This window comes from Nerophis lumbriciformis, linkage group LG01, assembly GCF_033978685.3.
Source record: "Nerophis lumbriciformis linkage group LG01, RoL_Nlum_v2.1, whole genome shotgun sequence".
In the NCBI taxonomy this organism is placed as follows: Eukaryota; Metazoa; Chordata; class Actinopteri; order Syngnathiformes; family Syngnathidae; genus Nerophis; species Nerophis lumbriciformis.
Genome location: NC_084548.2, coordinates 9,132,501 through 9,154,083, shown reverse-complemented (window position 1 = coordinate 9,154,083; position 21,583 = coordinate 9,132,501). Strand labels below are relative to the sequence as shown.

The 21,583-nt window shown below is 39.2% G+C and overlaps 1 protein-coding gene and 1 long non-coding RNA gene across 2 annotated transcripts in view; one reads left to right on the top strand and one right to left on the bottom strand.

Annotated features, from left to right (window-relative positions):
* The window catches only part of LOC133615792 (uncharacterized), a 517,593-nt gene that overhangs the window by 59,480 nt on the left and 436,530 nt on the right, over positions 1-21,583 (bottom strand). The gene's annotated exons all lie outside the window — the stretch shown is intronic.
* rhoab (ras homolog gene family, member Ab) overlaps positions 1,311-21,583 on the top strand; it is a 27,198-nt gene continuing 6,925 nt past the window's right edge. The window contains exons 1-4 of the mRNA XM_061974481.1: positions 1,311-1,428; positions 16,143-16,300; positions 19,766-19,886; positions 21,325-21,455. Of these exons, the coding sequence (XP_061830465.1) occupies positions 16,145-16,300; positions 19,766-19,886; positions 21,325-21,455 (408 nt within the window). The 5' untranslated portion in view covers positions 1,311-1,428; positions 16,143-16,144. The remainder of the gene's footprint in view (positions 1,429-16,142; positions 16,301-19,765; positions 19,887-21,324; positions 21,456-21,583) is intronic.

Below are 21,583 nucleotides of genomic sequence, written 5' to 3'. Positions count from 1 at the left end.
TACTTAAAGAAAGCAAATTAACAATCAGAATAGTTAACAAGATAAAAAAAATATGAATAAATAAATGAATGCAAAAATAAAAAATGAATATATGAAATACAATATTTTTTACATACATATTGCTTAATTAACATTAATGATGTGCACTTTAACAACTAGGCTTACAACTATACCTAATATATAAAGGGGTGGAAAAGTGACTATTACCTGCAGGGCAAACATTAGCTAACCAGAAGGCAATAACAATGTAAACAAAAAACACCTGCTTAAAAGATCTAATACAAATGTCCCTGAGGTATGTAAGGTGGGAGTACTGTAATTACCTAACGTTACATTATTATTTTCCATAACAACTTAGCCCCCTCCACAATATTAACCCGACGTTAAAACAGAACTAGCTATTTATTGATTAGCAATTGCCGAATCATGTAACATTAGCTTAATGCTAAAAAGCCAGGTTACTATCACATTCTGTAACAGACAAATAATTTCATGTAGGCTAACGTTACCTACCTGCTACCTCTGTCTTTTTCTCGTTTCTCCTCCTCTTCTTTTCTCTTTTTTCTTCCCTGGACAGTTTTGGCCGTTTTGACATCTTGTGTTGATTTTTTGATGTGGTGACGTCCAAAAAGAGTCATGATGCGGGAAGGGAGGGGGCGCACCGTGCGGGGGGGGGGGGGGTAATGTTGTAACAAATAATATTTCTATTATATAGGCTTTACTTTGCATTTTAATTAACGTGGGATTATTTTTTGTATTTAGAAATAATAGTACCAACTTTTTTTTTTTTTTCTCCAACATTTGTGGCACTGGCGTGGCGCCCCCTGATGGACGGCGCCCTTAGCATTTGCCAATACGGCCTATGCCACGGGCCGGCCCTGCCCAGGCCTGCTCAACAACAACACATCATTTGCAGACTATAATTACTGGATTGCGAAACATATTTTTAACCCAAATAGGTGACACTATTTGAAAAACACTGGGTTACACCACAGTGACATTTAATGCTTGTTTTTTTAGTTTTTGTTTTTTTTAAACACCCAAACTGGCCACTAGATGGGGCAGTAAGCGCAAACTTGCACTGCCACTGAAAGAAAGTTTGCGTCGCTCTGATAGCAAAACAAAAACAGCCGCAGTGTTTCACCTGTTCATAAATGTAGCACATGCGCACATTGATTCATGACCATATTCCCCGTTATTTAGTTGTCACGTGACGAGCGCCCTTCATTATCGTCAGCTCTATCGTGCCCGCGCAGGTGTGGCCCCGGAGCGCGTGCCCGCCACCCCTCCCCCGAGTTCCCAACCCTCGCCTGCGCGCTCCCGTCAAGCAACGCACTCGCGTCTCAGAGACTGAGCGAGGCTGGTGGCGGAACATCAGCGAGAGACTCTCCTCCGCCGAATACGCGACTCTGTCCTCACAAACCGCAGGTAAACTTACTTCCACGACGGTATGGAGATGTGTTTTTTTATATTGTCTTGTATGGAACGGAGGAGAAATGCTGTTGAAGTTAAGCGAGGGGTTAGCCGATGCTAGCTCCTTTAGCTTCCCCCCCCCCACTTGAACGACCTCAGTTGCTTATGCCGCTTCCGCACTTTCGTGACAGTTATACTCTTGACGTGGAACTGCGATAATTCGAACGCAGGACCCGCGCTGACTTTAACAACCTTTTTTTCTAGGGAGCAAGGATGATGTTATAATTAATCGTGTGTGTATAAAAAAAATCGAATTATGAACGTTGGCCTAAATTGGCGAAACGGCCGTAGCCAAACAAAGAGGCTATTTTCTCGACCGTTCCTTGACTTTTTCATGAAGTCTACATTCACTTGAGAATAAAACTTTGTTTTTCTTATACTGTCAAATATAAAACGTTTCATTTATATCTTGACCGTATAGAATGATAATCGGCGGTGAAGCCAGCTAATATTGTCAAATGTAACGCCTGTCACATGTAAGGCTTGACCCACCCCATCAGTAATAAGTCATAGGCGTGTTTTAATGTGGTTTTCTTCGGGTGTTGAATTTGAATTGAGGCCACCCACACGTTCTTCCACTGCGGACACACTAGCCATCTGTTGCCTCTGCGATGACGCCATCTTTCTGGTGACCCACCCAGTGGCAGGCTGCTTTAAAAACACTGGTTTATACTGGGAGCTCTCATAGGAAAGGACACAATTCTCCTTGTGCTGCTGACCTCTCTATTCTCTTGAAATATGTCATTTTTATTGTCTGGGGCAGTGTTTTTCAGCCACTGTGCCGCGGCGTGAGATACAGTCTGGTGTGCCGTGGGAGATTACCATATTTTCCGCACTATAAGGCGCACCTAAAAACCACAAATTTTCTCAGAAGCTGACAGTGCGCCTTATAATCCGGTACGCCTTATACATACCTGCCAACTACTCCGGTTTTCCCGTAATTAGTATGGTTTTCATCAACCTATTCCGGGTTACGGTTGCAGTGATCAAAAATACGGTTTTTCATTAATTAATTTTTTTTTTTTTTTTTAAAGTTTTATTCACGGAATCGCGTAACAACAATCACAATCGACACTGCTTCCCGTAACTTCCTATCGAGCCATTCCGAATGCCATGCGCGAGGCTATTTATAGCACCGCTGCCAAGCACGAGGCACCTGTTGCCATTGTTTCCAAACGAGCGAACGATCATGGAATCAGCCGGAGAAAAATCGCAAACGAGTCTTAAACCGAAAAGAAAACTGCAGTCATTCCGTGAAGAATATTCAAAAGCCTATCCGGGAATAATTATCCGTTCCAAAAAGGGTGAAAACTACGCGAATTGCACCTTGTGCAGACAAGATTTTTCGATCGGACACGGAGGAATTAGCGATGTAAAAGACCACGTTGGGACAAAAAAACACAAGTCTAATGCCGTTGCTAAATTTGGATTTTAGCCACAAAAAGGTAATGACACCAATGTTATCTATTGGAATTGTTTAGTACTGTTATACTGTTAAAAGTGTTTATACTATTTATGCTTTCAAGTCCAAGTTGAAGAAATCTTGTTAAATGTTGACAGCATAACTACCAAAATACAGAAGTATGTCCTTAATATTTTTGCAGTGCTATTTCTGTTGAAAAGTTAAAATGATTACATTAGAGATGTGATGTGCCACTTTTCAAGTGTCTGATGGCTTAAATTAATTTTCATTAATTTTTCATATTTTGAATTCTTTTGAAAGGCTTACAAAAAAACTACATTTGAATTGTAATTCCATGCTATTGACAGGACTATTAATTTTAATGAAGTTAGCTTACCATGTTTACAGTATGATAATTGTGATAGAAATGTGAATTTTAGGCACAGAATATTTTTTACAATTGAACAAGGCAGTAGATTATACAAGCTTGGACAGAAAGTTAATAATGACACCAATTTTTTTTTTAATGGAATTGTTTAGTACTGTTTTACCATTTGTTTACTGTAAAAAGTGTTTATACTGTTTATACTTTCAATTAACAAATTGAAGTCTTGTGAAAGGTTGACAGGATAACTGGCATTAACTGTCAAAATAATTTCAAACTATTGAAGTTAGCTTACAGAATAAACATGTCAATCAACCCATATGATTTTTGCTGTAATATTTTTGTTTTGAAAAGTCACTGTGACTGATAGAAAAGTGATGGTTTTAGCAACATTTTAACCTGTCTGAATGCAATCAATCATTTTGCGTCGGGGGGCGAACCTGAACCCCCCCACCAGGACTTTGTCCTGGACCTACCGGGGCCTGCGGCCCCTGGACCCTGGCTACTAGGTTTTTCTGATTTCAAAAGTTGGCAGGTATGCTTATATATGGATTACCGTATTTCCTTGAATTGCCGCCGGGTATATAATATGCGCATGCCTAGAGTTACCGCCGGGTCAAACTCGTTTCGCCAAATAATTAGCATATGCCTAGAATTACGTCGGGTCAAACTCGTCACGTCACGAGTGACACTTTACCTTTCAAGGCATCATTTTCAAAATGGAGGAGGCTAATTTCAATAATTTAAAATCGCATAAAAGGAAGAAGATAAAGAGCTATTTGGTAGGATTTAAGGTCATTGCAATTATTATTATTAATATCGTGTTAGTTTGTAGTGGTGGAGCGCTGACTTTTTGTTGTGTGAGTTGCGTCTTTCAAAGCGCTTTATTTTGAAAAAATGTTTTATTAATATAGCTGCGTGTGTCAAATATGAGTCATTTTGATGCAGTTGTACGAGTAACATTTTAGTAACAAATCATGAGCTAAGAAAACCTGCTAACAGGCGGTAATTATGTTATTTTATTGCCTTTTCAGACCCAAACAAAAATAACTCCCAGGATGATTCATTGTGCTTTAAATTTGATTGCGGCATTAAGCGATGCCATGATGGTATCCTTACATCACACTCAAATTTATAAGCGCATGCCTTTGGTAAGCGCAGGAGTGAGAAGAGGTTTTAAATTAATTACCGCCCCGGCGCTAATTCAAGGAAATACGGTAATATTAATATTAATTTTCATAAAGTTTAGGTCTCGCAACTACTTTAAACAGCCGCCAACTTTTTTTTTCCCCGTAGAAGAAGAAGCGCTTCTGGTTTGTAATCTATTAATAAAGTTTGACTGACCTATCTGACTGTTTTGTTGACATTCCCTTTAGCGCAGCTACATCTTATGGATGCATAGGTGCGCCTTATAATCCGGTGCGCCTTATATATGAATACATTTTGAAATATGCCATTCATTGAAGGTGCGCCTTATAATCCGGTGCGCCTTATAGTTCGGAAAATTCGGTATGTAGTTTCACCTATTTGGGTTAAAAATATTTTTTGCAAGCCAGTACCGTATTTTTCGGAGTATGAGTCGCACCGCAGTATAAGTCGCACCTGCCGAAAATGCATAATAAAGAACAAAAAAAACATATAAAAGTCGCACTGGAGTATAAGTCGCATTTTTGGGGGAAATTTATTTGATAAAACCCAACACCAAGAATAGACAATTGAAAGGCAATTTAAAATAATTAAAGAATAGTGAACAACAGGCTGAATAAGTGTACGTTATATGAGGCATAAATAACCAACTGAGAACGTGCCTGGTATGTTAACGTAACATATTATGGTAAGAGTCATTCAAATAACTATAACATATAGAACATGCTATACGTTTACCAAACAATCTGTCACTCCTAATCGCTAAATCCCATGAAATCTTATACGTCTAGTCTCTTACGTGAATGAGCTAAATAATATTATTTGATATTTTACGGCAATGTGTTAATAATTTCACATAAAGTTGCTCCTGAGTATAAGTCGCACCCCCGGCCAAACTATGAAAAAAACTGCGGCTTATAGTCCGAAAAATACGGTAAGTAGTTTCACCTATTTGGGTTAAAAATATTTTTTGCAAACCGGTAATTATAACCCGCAAATAATGTGCCGTTGCTGAGTATCGGTGCTGTCTAGAGCTCGGCAGAGTAACCATGTTATTCTCCTCAATATCAGTAGGTGGCAGCCGGTAGCTAATTGCTTTGTAGATGTCGGGAACACGTCGTGTGAGACGACGATGGTTTGTCGTGATCATAATATACAGACGACAGCGGGAGGCAGTGTGCAGGTAAAAAGGTGTCTAATGCTTAAACCAAAAATAAAATAAAAGGTGAGTGCCCCTAAAAAAGGCATTAAAGCTTAGGGATGACTATGCAGAACGAAACTAAAACTGAACAGCTACAAAGTAAACAAAAACAGAATGCTGGACGACAGCAAAGACTTACAGTGTGTGGAGCAGAGACGGCGTCCACAAAGTACACCCTTACATGACATGACAAATCATGTCCACACAAAAAAAGATAGCAACAACTTAAATATTCTTGATTGCTAAAACAAAGCAGGTGCGGGGAATAGCGCTCAAAGGAAGACATGAAACTGCAACAGGAAAATACCGACAAAACAGGAAAAGCCACCAAAATAGGAGCGCAAGACAAGAACTAAAACACTACGCACGGGAAAACACCAAAAAACTCAAAATAAGTCACGTCGGGATGTGACAGGTGGTGACAGTACACATACTTTGCATGCTTGGTTATGGTTTGAATTAATATCCAACAATTGCGACAGCGAATTTTTACTGTCTACCGAGTTTCATTTTTTAATGATTTCTGCTGGTGTGCCTCCGGATTTCTTAAATGGAAAAAAATGCACCTTGGCTCAAAAAAGGTTGAAAAACTCTGGTCTGGGTAATGGACGAAATCACTGATAATGGATAGACTTTTATTGTAGACCAGTAATTATCGAACAATATTGCTAAAGTCATCCTTTTTGGACAGCATAGCGTTTAGACGTGGGGTGGTTTACACTAACAAGCCAGTTTGAAAAGCACAACATAAGGAGCTCTTTAGGACAGTCAAGTCCTACATTTGACTGGTTATGTATAATATGGTAGAGTTGACTAATAAAATAATATTGTTTAATCTGTGGAAATTAAATATTCTAGGTTTGATCCCCTTATAAAGTGCTAACAGTAGTCGCATTTTAACTGCAACATCACTATCCTATTTGTTGAAGATAAAGTGATCAAATCCACAAGTCCCACATCTGTAGCTGACTGACCGATAGTTGGCGGCGCTCCAGCCTTTATTTTAAGATGTGTAGAAAAGCTTGCTTTTTACAAGGATGTCTTCGGTGGAATGGTAGGTGGCAGCATAATTTCCATGAGGAAGGAAGTTTTTCCTTTAAGTACCTCAGTATATCTCGGACCTCATCCAAGTTTACACTCCTCTCTCTGAGGTCCGAGAGCCAGCTCCAGCTCGTGGTGCCCAAGACCAGACTTAAATCCAGGGGAGACAGGGCCTTCTCTGTGGTCAGCCCTAAGCTCTGGAACACTCTGCCCCTCCATGTTCAAACTGCTCCCACATTGGAGTGTTTTAAGTCTCGTCTTAAGACCCACTTTTATTCTTTGGCTTTTAACACTACGTGAGTTGTGTGGTCCTCTGTTGTCCTCTGTGTTTTTTTTATACATTTTGATTTCTATTTACTGTTTTAATTGGTTTTACCCTTTTAAAATCGTTTTAATCATATTTATTTTTATATTGTTTTTACATTGGTTTTATATTTATTTATTTTTTTGTTTTTATTCAGTCATTGGTGGAGCTAAGGATAATATTTGAATATTGTTTTTAATATTGTTGTGCAGCACTTTGGAAACATTTTTGTTGTTTACATGTGCTATATAAATAAAGTGGATTGGATTTAAGGTGACATGGCCTAAAATCTATATTGGGAGATATATATATATATATATATATATATATATATATATATATAGTAGCCTCTTGCAATAATGATATGTATCACAATATATTATTTGGTGTATAAATGATAGGTATTTCAAAATGTCCGTATTTAGCTGCTGACATGGCATCACTTCCAATGTATTGCTTTTTCAAAACTGATATTAATCTACATGTTAATTTACCGTTAATAGCTGATTACATTCTGCTGTAAAATGGTTCTATCTACACTTCTGTTAAAATGTAATAAACACCTATTCTTTTCTTGTTTGGATACTTAACATTACTTTGCAATGCTACAAATATAAATATTGATCCAATACCAAGTAATTACAGGGACAGTATTGGTCATATCAATTTTTATACTTAAAATTTTCTGATACTGATACTTCAGATTGGCAAGATCATTAAATGATAAAATTTTGGATCACAATTATAATCAGACAAACACAAGATGATGGTGTAACAATATCAATTCAATATTTAAATGACATCCTATTCTTGGCTCTGATTTAAATCATTTGGGTTTTGCCCTTAAAGCCCTCCTGTGCCCAGGGACTTATTTCCTGAATTTTGAAACAACCAAATCGGCAAAATATTTTTTTGGTAATGAAATTTAGATCTAACCACTGTAATATCAACCATATACTGATTCTATACTTGGTATTGTTACTGTCGATATTTGTATCGAATGGCCCACCTATGTTTTCATTCTAAAGCTCCAGCAGAATCAGCATATCCTCCTACGGTGTGTATTGTAGCATGTTTAGCTATTTCTGCGTCCTCCAGTGATAATTAAAATTGCAAAATGTATATAATTTATATCGCGCAACCCTAAATCAGCCGAGTCCAATTATCTCCCATTTAAACTGGCATTAAGCAGTGCCTACCAGAACCACCCACCCTCCTGGGTCACAAAAAGCTAAAGTCGGTGTCAGCTGCTAGGATGGATTTCCATGCTGCTTTTTTGCTAATTAGAATGACCATTCATTTGGAGCAAAGCACTGCCATTTGGCAACCAAAGTGCCGCTTGCACACCTGTTTAATTAATGTGCAGCAGGGTGCTTGGATGGAAGCTTGTACGCTTCAAGGCTGACAGATGTAAGCGGGACATCGCTGTCAAAGTCAATTAATGGTCGTTTTTATTCAAATTAATCCTTAAAATCTATAATCCCTTTGCCTTACTCGCGCCCACTGTGTGAAAGGGTTTCCACAGGCTGACTGCATTGACAGCCTCTCACTCCACATAATGGAATAATGGTCATAAATCAATATTTGATTTCATTAGGGCGTCCATAGAGCAATGTTGTCCTCTCATTGTCGGAAGTTGATTCATAGCAATCAGGAAAAGCCTTATCCCTGCAGCTATAGCCGCCCTTAAAGGGGAACATTATCACAATTTCAGAAGGGTTAAAACCATTAAAAATCAGTTCCCAGTGGCTTATTTTATTTTTCAAAGTTTCTTTAAAAATTTTACCCATCACGCAATATCCCTAAAAAAAGCTTCAAAGTGCCTGATTTTAACCATCGTTATATACACCCGTCCATTTTCCTGTGATGCCAACTCAAACAAACATGGCGCATAGAACAGCAAGCTATGGCGACATTAGCTCGGATTCAGACTCGGATTTCAGCGGCCTAAGCGATTCAACAGATTACGCATGTATTGAAACGGATGGTTGTAGTGTGGAGGCAGGTAGCGAAAACGAAATTGAAGAAGAAACTGAAGCTATTGAGCCATATCGGTTTGAACCTTATGCAAGCGAAACCGACGAAAACGACACGACAGCCAGCGACACGGGAGAAAGCGAGGACGAATTCGGCGATCGCCTTCTAACCAACGATTGGTATGTGTTTGTTTGGCATTAAAGGAAACTAACAACTATGAACTAGGTTTACAGCATATGAAATACATTTGGCATCAACATGCACTTTGAGAGTGCAGACAGCCCAATTTTCATCAATTAATATATTCTGTAGACATACCCTCATCCGCGCTCTTTTCCTGAAAGCTGATCTGTCCAGTTTTGGAGTTGATGTCAGCAGGCCAGGGAAGCAGGGTCGATATTCTTCTCTTGATTATCTTCGGTGGCATAAGGGACGGTGTGAGCCAAGACATCCAGGGGGTTTAGCTCGCTCGTCTGCGGGAACAAACTGCCGCCATTGCTTGCCGTGCTGCCGATGTCCTTTGTCCCTGAATTGCTCACACACTCCGGCAGATTCAATAGGGGTCTGGCGGCAGATTTCTTTGACTTTATCGTTGGAAATGCATCTGCTTTGAGTGTCGCAGGATATCCACACATTCTTGCCATCTCTGTCGTAGCATAGCTTTTGTCGGTAAAGTGTGCGGAACAAACGTCCAATTTCTTGCCACTTTCGCATCTTTGGGCAACTGGTGCAGCTTGAATCCGTCCCTGTTCGTGTTGTTACACCCTCCGACAACACACCGACGAGGCATGATGTCTCCAGGGTACGGAAAACAGTCAAAAAAACAGAAAATAACAGAGCTGATTTGACTCGGTGTTTGAGAAAATGGCGGATTGCTTCCCGTTGTGACGTCATTGCTCTGAGAGCGAATATTAGAAAGGCGTTTAATTCGCCAAAATTCACCCATTTAGAGTTCGGAAATCGGTTAAAAAAATATATGGTCTTTTTTCTGCAACATCAAGGTATATATTGACGCTTACATAGGTCTGGTGATAATGTTCCCCTTTAACAGCAGGCCCGGCCGACCTGTCTTGAGAAGCCTGTAAATGTGTTGGTCATGTATGATGTCTTTTTGTTATTTTTCTTTTGTGATGTGTAATGTCTATTGTTTAAATGTACGGCAGTGGAAATGAATTTCCCCAACGGGGACCGATAAATCTAAATCTAATCTAATTATTCGATTGATTTAATATTGGCAACACTAAATTGGCCCTAGTGTGTGGATGTGAGTGTGAATGTTGTCTGTCTATCTGTGTTGGCCCTGCGATGAGGTGGCGACTTGTCCAGGGTGTACCCCGCCTTCCGCCCGATTGTAGCTGAGATAGGCTCCAGCGCCCCCCGCGACCCCAAAGGGAATAAGCGGTAGAAAATGGATGGATGGATGGATAATACACACGTCACTCATCCTCTTCAGCATTCAGCGCTTCAGCCAGTTTCAGTGCTGTTCCTCTGATGGGTGAATTTTTGGAGGCCGAAGGAAAACATCTGCAATGTTTCTTGACAGAATTATTATCAGCATTTTGCATTTAGATTAGTAATTGCGAAGCTCCTGAACAACACTCCGGGATGATGCATCCTTTTTTGTAAAGAACAACCAAAATGTTCAGAGACCTTATTCATTTTACATGGGAATTTGACACGTTTTACCCTGCCATGTGTAATCTGACCTGTTATTTGTCTTTGTGCTGGCTTTAAGATTGGGAATAATAGGCTGCTGCGTATTTGTTGTTGATACAAGATTCAAGTTTGGGGAGGAAATGACTTTTGAGTTCAGACACAACAAGCTCCTGTTATGTTAATGATCATTTTCCTGTTGTGTCGCCTTTCTTTGTTGTGTCATTGCTTTTTCTGGTGTGTTCCTGTGCCACCTTTTTTCTATTTTAACACAAAGCATGGAGATTAATGAGGGGCTACAGACGTTGATATTCACCTTTTGTGCCTGATGGCGTGCCGTCGCTCAATACTCTTTTTGACTTTATCAGCAGTGAAGCAGCCATTAGTGTCCCTAATGCCTTGCCTTTCAGCGCTGAGGTGGCATTTGTTAAAGGGAGAGCACATTGTTAGAGACTTTTTACCCAGTGGCTGGTCAAACACATGCCTCCAGGCAGCCACTGCCCCATTTTTGGTCTTTTCTTCTTCAAGTCATCCAGTGATTGGGCTAATATTTTTGACAGCGCTGTCCTACTTAGATAATTCATTGACCATTTATAGGACGCTTGCAGCAAGGGATGGGCGATGCGGCCTAAAATTGTCATTGTGATATACATTGCAGATGGTTGCAATAACGATAAAGATTGACTTAGACGTAGACAGACTTTATTAATCCATTAGGGACATTATTTAATCAGAATAGCTTAATTACAAGAAGAAAATATAAAATAACAGTCTCAAAAGTAGAGATTTATGCTGCCAACACCGATCATCCATGAGTGAGATCGGCCGATACCTATACTGAAAAATGCTATTTTTTTATGTATTTATGCTGAGTGCTATTGATAGTTAAATAATATCACACAATATTTTAATTAGTCCCTTATTCTATGCTCATTCAACCATTTTGAGCAAAACAAAGTAAAAAAACTTCTATCTGCTACTCATTCAAATTATTTGGTTTTTACTCTTAGTCTTATTCTCTGAATATGTAAAAATATTTTGAGAAAAAAATATCGATCTCACATTCTAGTGTTCATTATAAATGATATTTCCCTTGGCGTCAACACTACCAATTTAAAGATCGAGCCGCCCTCCTCTTACATGTCGTGTACTGACTGACAATGCTGACAAACCAACAGTTGTTATATTACCCTCTCTCTAGACTTCTATTCATCTACATTTTAATAGCTTGCTGTAATGTGGTTGCATCGGCACTTTCTTAAGTTTACTAAACTCATTTTGTCTGTTGTTTCTAGCTTAACAGCTAGCTTAGCTATTAGCACGCCTGGTCCTGCTTTCTCTTTATACCATGTTTAGCCTCGTCCTCCAGTGATAATACTACTTAAGATCTAAAGAAATGCATTGAAAGGCATCAATCGGCAATGGCGATCACATACATTTCAAGAAAATCGGTTAATACTGATCGGTGTCCGATCCATCGGCACATTCCTAGTCAGATTGTTGAAAAAACTTACGATCAGAATAAAATACCAAACCTGCATATACCATGGAATAAAACAAAAGGTGCTAATACACACAAAATGAACCACATTAGCTGTGTCTCACTTCGGGGGCTGCATCCTTCCAAGGGCCCAGCCCATGCGGTCGGCAAAGTGTGGGTCTTGGCTAGGGATGATCCGATATTTAGATCGGATCGGCCACTGATATTTGCCAAAAAATGCGTATCGGCAAGGCATGGGAAAATGCCGATCCAGATCCAGTTTAAAAAAAAAAAAAAACGGTCCATGTTTTCCAACGCACCGATTTAAATAGTGCATTCCACTTTTCTGCGGCTCCCTAATTTCCGTTCCGCATTTTCCAGCACACCTTCAACACATCCACAGGTCTGTGGATTCTCACGCAGTTGCTTTTAGCTGCTGGCATTACACGACAGTCATACCAAAGACTATAAAAATGGGACCCATTACCTCCCTGCTTGGCACTCAGCATCAAGGGTTGGAATTGGGGGTTAAATCACCAAAAATGATTCCCGGGCGCGGCAACCGCTGCTGCCCACTGCTCCCCTCACCTCCCAGGGGGTGATCAAGGGTGATGGGTCAAATGCAGAGAATAATCTCGCCACACCTAGAGTGTGTGTGTGACAATCATTGGTACTTTAACTTTTAACTTTAACTTCTCACTCTTTCCTGTGTCACCCTTTCACAGACAGCAAGCGCACCTTCTTACACACGTCACATACTGTCACGTCATACGTAGACGTAGCAGCATGGCTAACGTTAGCTGTGATGCTAGCGCAGCCGTGCGAGCAACGCTCCCTCTAAGGTGCGCGCCTGCGCAATTGCGCACTGCTCAAGCGTCCTCTGCGCACGGCAAATCTATGCCACGCACAAAATCAAAAAAAAAAAAAAAGCGCATAACAATTTTCGACACACGGACACGACAGAGAAAACAGTTTTCGTCATCATTGTTCAAATATTGTAACGTCTGTCGAGACGCTTATCTCCGTTCGGTGCCACACGCCCACACCATCAAAATGCTGAGGCAAACATTTCCAGATCAACACCGTATGAAAAAAATAGTGATTTTTTTTAGTTGTGATTTCCCTCTCTGCATGAAAGTTTAAAAGTAGCATATATTAATGCAGTATGAAGAAGAATGTTTTAATGTAGACACATAGAATCATCATACTGCTGTGATTATATGCATCAAGTGTTCATTCAAGGCTAAGGCAAAATATCGAGATATATATCGTGTATCGCAAAAATATCGCAATATGGCCTTAAAATATCGCAATATTAAAAAAAGGCCATATCGCCCAGCCTTCTAGTTCAATGATGCCATTTCTGTTTGTCATGTATAATTTTGTCTATTTTGTATTTATCCTTGGAATAAACAGGTCAGTTTCTTGTTACCAACCATTGTGTATTATTCAAACTCCCCTAATTCAGCTGGCTAGTTGTTATCAAGAGTACTAAAACCCTTTTCAACATGATTCTGACAACTAAGTAGGCTAAATAACTTTAAACTTTAATACATGCTCGGATAGGCCAGTATCGGTCGGTATCGGATCGGAAGTGCAAAAACAATATCGGTATCAGATCGGAAGTGCAAAAACCTGGATCGGGACATCCCTAGTCTTGGCGATATGAATTGGGACGGTCTAGCCTACGGAACAAGTCCTGGTTACGTATGTTGTCCCCGCCCTTACATTTACGTCACGTATCTGCTGCTCAGTCGCACACGTTTGAATAATGACAAACTTAAAAGAAGAATGTCAAAATGTTTTTTTGTGTTCTCTTGGTCCTTTGTTATTTTAGAGGAAGCGGCTAAGAACTACCGGCACCTTTGCCATCTGATTTTCCTGCAATTATAGCCGACCGATCATGGGAGATGGTTGTCATGGAGATGTGTTATGTGTTGACTCACGTTCTAAAGTTGTTATTCCTGAATATTGGTTAATGATGGATTTATTTTTACGCTTGTTGTAGTGGGACGTGTACCTTTTTAAAAACACGCAGACAATCCAGCAAATTTTCCGGAAAGAGTCTTAACGGTCTATGCATACAGCAACACCACACAATCTTACTTTATTAATATGTAATTTACAATTGATGAACTTTTCTAACCTCATCAATATGGTTGCATTATAGCCAGTAATATTACAATTGGGATAGCATAATATTATTATTATCATGTAATTATTTGCAATGAAGGCAGAGGAAATTAATCGCAACAACTACAGTTTGAGCACATGAGATTATACATTTGTATGTTATAAAATACTTTGTTTTTAAATGATCATCCAAACTTGTATATGTTTTGTGTAATTTATTTTTGCTCTGTTGTTGTCCACAAATGCGCACTGCAAAGAATGAATTGAGACACAGCTATTGTGTTTTGATGACGAATGACATAATTATGAAGAGGTTCTACTCTACCAAGTAGGGGTGTAATGGTACGTGTATTTGTATTGAACCGTTTCGGTACGGGGTTTCGGTTCGGTTCGGAGGTGTTCCGAACAAGTTTCCACACGGACATATTAAGTACCCGGTAGCGTACCGCACGTTGTGTAAAAAATGCACACCGAGGCACAACACACGGCATGCTAGCAGCGACCGGGCTACGACAACATGTAAAAGTCAGAGCTGGAAGACCCTCCTGCTTCGTTAAGATCTCCCGTTTGGGAACACTTCGGCTGCGCGATACAACAATGGAGGACTGAGGTTCAGCAGCTGCTTCTACCAACACGTCAAACATGCTAACCCATTTGAAGCGTCACCACCCCATTCAAGCAGCCTCTCCTCGGCGAGTCAGGCAGGGCTAATGCAATAACAAATGTTTTTATAGCAGCAGATTTAAGACCATATTGCATTAGAAACTAGATTTTGACCCACTTCTATGGTGGAAGAACAATAAGCCCATATATCCTCTTACTGCCAAGTTAGTTATATGTTGCACTTTTTATATGTAGAAGAAAAGTTTTGTCATTTTATTTAATCTGAGCAACAACTTGAGGCACTTTAATGTTGATTAACGTGGACCCCGACTTAAACAAGTTGAAAAACGTATTCGGGTGTTACCATTTAGTGGTCAATTGTACGTAATATGTAGTGTACTATGCAATCTACTAATTAAAGTCTCAATCAATCAATCAAATAAAGCACTTTATATGTAGAAAGGTTTTGTTAAGAAACCATTCTGAGCCTTATCTTATTTAGTTTTTATTTTATATATGTTGACCACATTAACCCTGGCAATGGACCCTGTGTGTATATGTATGTTATGCCATTGTTTACATATTTGGTAAATAAATAACCCAAAAATGTATATTTTGTTGTTTTCTTACTGTACCGAAAATGAACCGAACCGTGACCTTTAAACCGAGGTACATACCGAACCGAAATGTTTGTGTATCGTTACTCCTCTACTACCAAGTGATTGAGTGAGCTATAAGAAGATCAAACAACATCTAACTGGCTAAACCGAAGACATTATACATTTTGTTTTTATAATATTTTTAACAATTATATCTTTTAACAGGTTTTTAATAAGCCCTATGTCATTTTGTGTCTAGCTTCAATGCTAGTGGCTATGTTTGTCATCACTATTATAAAAGAATTTAAAACAGTCACATTTGCACACTCGGACGTTTTATGTCATCAGTTTTACGCGCTGTAGTTACCTCACCATTCGCTAAATTCATTTTTCAGTGAATCAGATAAGTTTGACCAATTTTTTCATCCTTTGAATGATTGTAAAGATGAAGTCAAGTTCAAGAGAAAATCATGCATTTGCCCCAAAGTTCCTCTATTTCATTGTGTGTACATATTTGTTTCCCAATAACTTCCTCTTACTCAGTTGAGCAAGCTCGCTTCCTCACCACTGTATCTGGTTGATATGTAATACCCTTAAAAGTCATTTTATGTGAACAGCTTGTTCTCTATCTATGTGCTATAGTCGTGTGGCCATTATACCACAGGGATACCTCAAGGAAATTGTTTCACATTTAATGATCAGATGTGTTGACATTTATTTAAACATCTTTCCCCCCCACCTGTAGGAATGGCAGCCATCCGTAAGAAGCTGGTGATAGTCGGTGATGGAGCTTGCGGGAAGACCTGCCTCCTGATCGTCTTTAGCAAGGACCAGTTCCCCGAGGTGTATGTCCCCACTGTGTTTGAGAACTATGTGGCTGACATAGAGGTGGACAGCAAACAGGTAAGAGTCCCTATTGTACACTGCGTGCCATATTAAAGGGAGGTTTAGTGGGAAATGATTTATTGTGGGAAATAATAATACAAATACCTTGTTCCTATGTGACAGAAAAACAACTTTATTTAACTGTTAAGCGGGGTTTTTAAGTAACATCAGAGTTTCCCACAGATTGCCAATATACAAAACCCAAAACCAGTGAATTTGGCACAGTGTGTAAATCGTAAATAAAAACAAAATACAATGATTTGCGAATCCTTTTCAACCTATATTCAATTGAATAGACTGCAAAGACAAGATACTTAAAGTTCGAACTGAGAAACTTTATTTTTTGCAAATATTAGCTCATTTGGAGTTTGATGCCTGCAACATGTTTCAAAAAAGTTAGCACAAGTGGCAAAAAAGACTGAGAAAGTTGAGGAATGCTCATCAAACACTTATTTGGAACATCCCACACATGAACATGCTAACTGGGAACAGGTGGGTGCCATGATTGGGTATAAAAGCAGGTTCCATAAAATGCTCAGTCATTCACAAACAAGGATGGGGCGAGGGTCACCATTTTGGAAACAAATGCGTGACCAAATTGTTGAACAGTTTAAGAACAAGATTTCTCAACGAGCTGTTGCAAGGAATTTAGGGATTTCACCATCTACGGTCCGTAATATCATCAAAAGGTTCAGAGAATCTGGAGAAATCGCTGCACGTAAGCGGCAAGCCCGTGACCTTCGATCCTTCAGGCCAGTGGTTCTCAAATGGGGGTACGCGTACCCCTGGGGGTACTTGAAGGTATGCCAAGGGGTACGTGAGATTTTTTTTAAATGTCTGTCAAAAAGAACTGTGGAAAGAAATGCAACAATGCAATATTCAGTGTTGACAGCTAGATTTCTTTGTTGACATGTTCCATAAATATTGATGTTAAAGATTTCTTTTTTTGTGAAGAAATGTTTAGAATTAAGTTCATGAATCCAGATGGATCTCTATTACAATCCCCAAAGAGGGCACTTTAAGTTGACTATTACTTCTATGTGTAGAAATCTTTATTTATAATTGAATCACTTGTTTATTTTTCAACAAGTTTTTAGTTATTTTTATATCTTTTTTTTCCAAATTGTTCAAGAAATATTTAGCACTGTTATACAATTTAATAAATCGGAAACTGATGACATAGTGCTGTATTTTACTTCTTTATCTCTTTTTTTCAACCAAAAATGCTTTGCTCTGATTGGGGGGTACTTGAATTAAAACATTTTTCACAGGGGGTACATCACTGAAAAAAGGTTGAGAACCACTGCTTCAGGCGGTACTACATCAAAAAGCAACATCAGTGTGTAAAGGATATCACAATTGTCAGAAACTGCAGTTCGTCGTTACATCTTTAAGTGCAAGTTAAAACTCTACGATGCAAAGCGAAAACCATTTATCAACAACACCCAGAAACGCCGCCGGCTTTTATATTGTTTTGCTCTATTTTTCAATTGTTGTGCTTATTGTACAACCTAACAGGTCGCACTATGTTGAGAATTGTTCAAGTTTCTTGAGACTTCTCCAATCTTTTTAGTGACTTATTATTGATTAAAAACAACAAGCAACAAATCTAGCATCTTTTTCTGGTGTCATTGGAGACTGTACTCGTGTTTAGAGACTCTTTACTTCTGTCGCGCCATGTCCGTGACAAACAGCGAGCCTCTACTGTCCCAAAACACTCACTGACGTCACACTTGCTTCGTGCTGCTGCTCGAGCTGCACCTTCTTTCCTTGGAAGAGCGCCCTAGTCCTCCTAATATTTGCACATTTTGAAGATCGCTGTACATCTTGGATATATTAAAGTACGTTCACATCGCAGACATACTGTCTTTGCTTCAGACAATAGCGTGCATCATCACAACATCCTGTTTCGGTCGTGCGGTTTCTGTGGAAAAAAAAGTATATCAGCTGATAGCAAAAGGGCTATTTTGGGTTAGTATTGGCCAATTTTTTCTGTGGCTGATTTTTGTTTCATTAATCAATAGTGACTAATTAATAGGTTATACATATCTATTCATACAATATATTATTTAATTTGGTTTTCAGGTAAACACCTCCCCGCCCCCTCATTTTTAAGGCTTTTATTTTGCCGTGACGGTGCACCACAATAAATTACATGTAGTGGAAACCCTGAACGTCCTCAATGTACATATATAAAAGTGTAAAAAAAAAAATAATTCTGCACTGTGATAATAGGTGTGTAATAATACGTGTGTGCAAGCATTTTTCTCTTAAGTGTTTGGTCAGTTTCTAAATTACAGAACCCTTTGAGGTGTTAATTACATTTTACGGTTCCACTGTATTACCATCTTTTCTGCTTGTGCCGCTGCAAAACCATGCATGCAGACAGGGTTGCAGTCTTGTCGTTTCCTTTGAGAAGCCTTGGTTGGTTTACGCTTATGCAGAAACTACACCACTGATTTCTATGATAAATATGAATTTGGTGAACTTCAGAATAAATATGTGTGTATATATATATATATATATATTAGGGGTGTAACGGTTCGGTTCGGTACATACCTCGGTTTAGAGGTCACGGTTCAGTTCATTTTCGGTTCAGTAAGAAAACAACAAAATATAAGTTTTGGGGTTATTTACCAAATTTGCAAAATCTTCCACCAAAAATATTTTTCTTAGTGGAATATTTGATGTGAAGTAATGGGAACCTTGGATAGGTCAATAATTCATTATAACATTGATTTTGATTCAATATTATGTTTTGAGCAATGACAGCTTTAAAACAGCTTTGTTTTATTAGTCAACATTGCAACTTTTTCTAAATTACATTTAACTTTTAAGCTTTTTTATTTCATTTATGTTTTTGTTTATTTTAATAGTATTTTTAGAATGTGCCATGGGCCTTTTAAAACATTAGCTGTGGCTTTGACACCCCTGCTATAGATAATAAAAAATTAAAACTGATAAATCTATGGATAAAAAGCAGAGGCTGGCGACGCATGCGCTTTTATCATAACTCTCTCGCTCTCTCTGTCTCTGCCCCTCCCTCACCAATGCTGCTGCACACAATTTGTTTTGTTTTTAACCCCTTCTTAACCCTGAACGTACATTGAAAATACACGCAACCCTAACTCAAAATGCCGGACATTTGAGGCATTTAAGAAACTCCGCCCTGACAGCTCTGCAAAAGAGGACATGTCCGGTGAAAAGAGGACGTATGGTCAGTCTATTGAAGCCCGTTAGCTGCTAGCATGCCGTGTGTTGTGCCTCAGAGTGCATTGTTTACACAACGTACGTTACGCTACTTAATATGTCCGTGTGGAAACTCGTTCGGTACACCTCCGAACCGAACCGGAACCCCCGTACCGAAACGGTTCAATACAAATACACGTACCGTTACACCCCTAATATTAAAAAAATATATATATATATATCTAGCCACTGTCTTTGGTGTCGAATTGTACTAAATATTGATGGATTTTTCAGGTGGAATTGGCACTTTGGGACACCGCTGGTCAGGAGGACTATGACAGACTCCGACCTCTCTCTTATCCAGACACTGACGTCATTCTCATGTGCTTTTCCATAGACAGCCCTGACAGCTTGGGTGAGTGCAAACCCTCCGCCCGCACACAGTCATGCATAGCAATCAGTCTTGCACGCTCTCCTCCTATCTCACCATTTTAATACATTTTAAATAGTCTCTACTTTCTGGGCTTTTTAATGTATTTTTCCATGCACTCAATGTAACCGTAGAGGTTGTGCGCCTGCAGGCAGTCATGCGCAAAATTACACATAATGCTCTTCCTCCTATTAGGATTATGAGCAGCTCTTTTCCTCGCGCTGTGAGAATGGGTTCGCTTAATATCTGGTGATAAAAATGTCGTATGATTTCCATGTCATGGATAAACTTGATTAAAAACAGAATCAGAAATACTTTATTAATCCCTGAGGGGAAATTACAATCTTCAGCACAATCCCATTCAAGATCAGACAAACATTACAGGGAGACAGAACAGGATCGCTGACGGGTCTGCCAACTTCCGGCGCCCCTTACAAAAAAATCGGTCTAATCTCTAAATAGGAGGGAATTGACAATTATGCTAATAATAAAACAAAGTCTCAAGTTATGTTTGCTATGTTCTTCTTTGTCTTGACCAATATACTGTGTGTCAGATTTTTGTTTTTAGAAGATATGAGAGCTTTAAAGGGGAACATTATCACAATTTCAGAAGGGTTAAAACCATTAAAAATCAGTTCCCAGTGGCTTATTATATTTTTCAAAGTTTTTTTCAAAATTTTACCCATCACGCAATATCCCTAAAAAAAGCTTCAAAGTGCCTGATTTTAACCATCGTTATAAACACCCGTCCATGATGTCTCCAAGGTACGGAAAACAGTCGAAAAAAACGGAAAATAACAGAGCTGATTTGACTCGGTGTTTGAGAAAATGGCGGATTGCTTCCCGATGTGACGTCATCGCTCCGAGAGCGAATATTAGAAGGGCGTTTAATTCGCCAAAATTCACCCATTTAGAGTTCGGAAATCGGTTAAAAAAATATATGGTCTTTTTTCTGCAACATCAAGGTATATATTGACGCTTACATAGGTCTGGTGATAATGTTCCCCTTTAAAGTGACCAATCAGAACGGAGGAGAGAAGAAGGGTGGAAGCGTAGAGCAAGAGAAAGACGCTGCGCGCGGAAAGACACACGAGTGTGTTTTTTATGCGCGAGAATTTTGGCCTTTGTTTTGACGCCATACACAAGCTGTATTTTTATCACTACTTTGGTTTTATTTTGTTTCAATCAAAACAGTGTAAATGTGCAGGAATATAATGCAGTCAAAATGAAGAATGTTATCACTGAGCAAAGATGAGCGAGGTTCACAAGACAAATACCGATGGAATCTTTTTGTTTTGTTTGGTTTTGTTGGCATAAGCAAGTTGATCTGATATCAGGAAACGTCATGTGCAAATATTTGAGTTATCGTAACACGCATTCAAATGACTGATAATATCTTCTTTTTTTGTTTTGTTTTACCCAGAAAACATTCCAGAGAAGTGGACACCTGAAGTGAAACATTTCTGTCCCAACGTTCCCATTATCCTGGTGGGGAACAAGAAAGACCTGCGCAATGATGAGCACACACGCCGCGAGCTGGCTAAGATGAAGCAGGTACAGTCAAGTGACAAAATGATATCTGCACACCCCATATGGGGAGCCACAAACACCTCCTGTACGGAATTGTAATGACGAGCTGCATTTGCAGATGTTCTTTGTTGATGAGCGAGGGCGGAATCTAT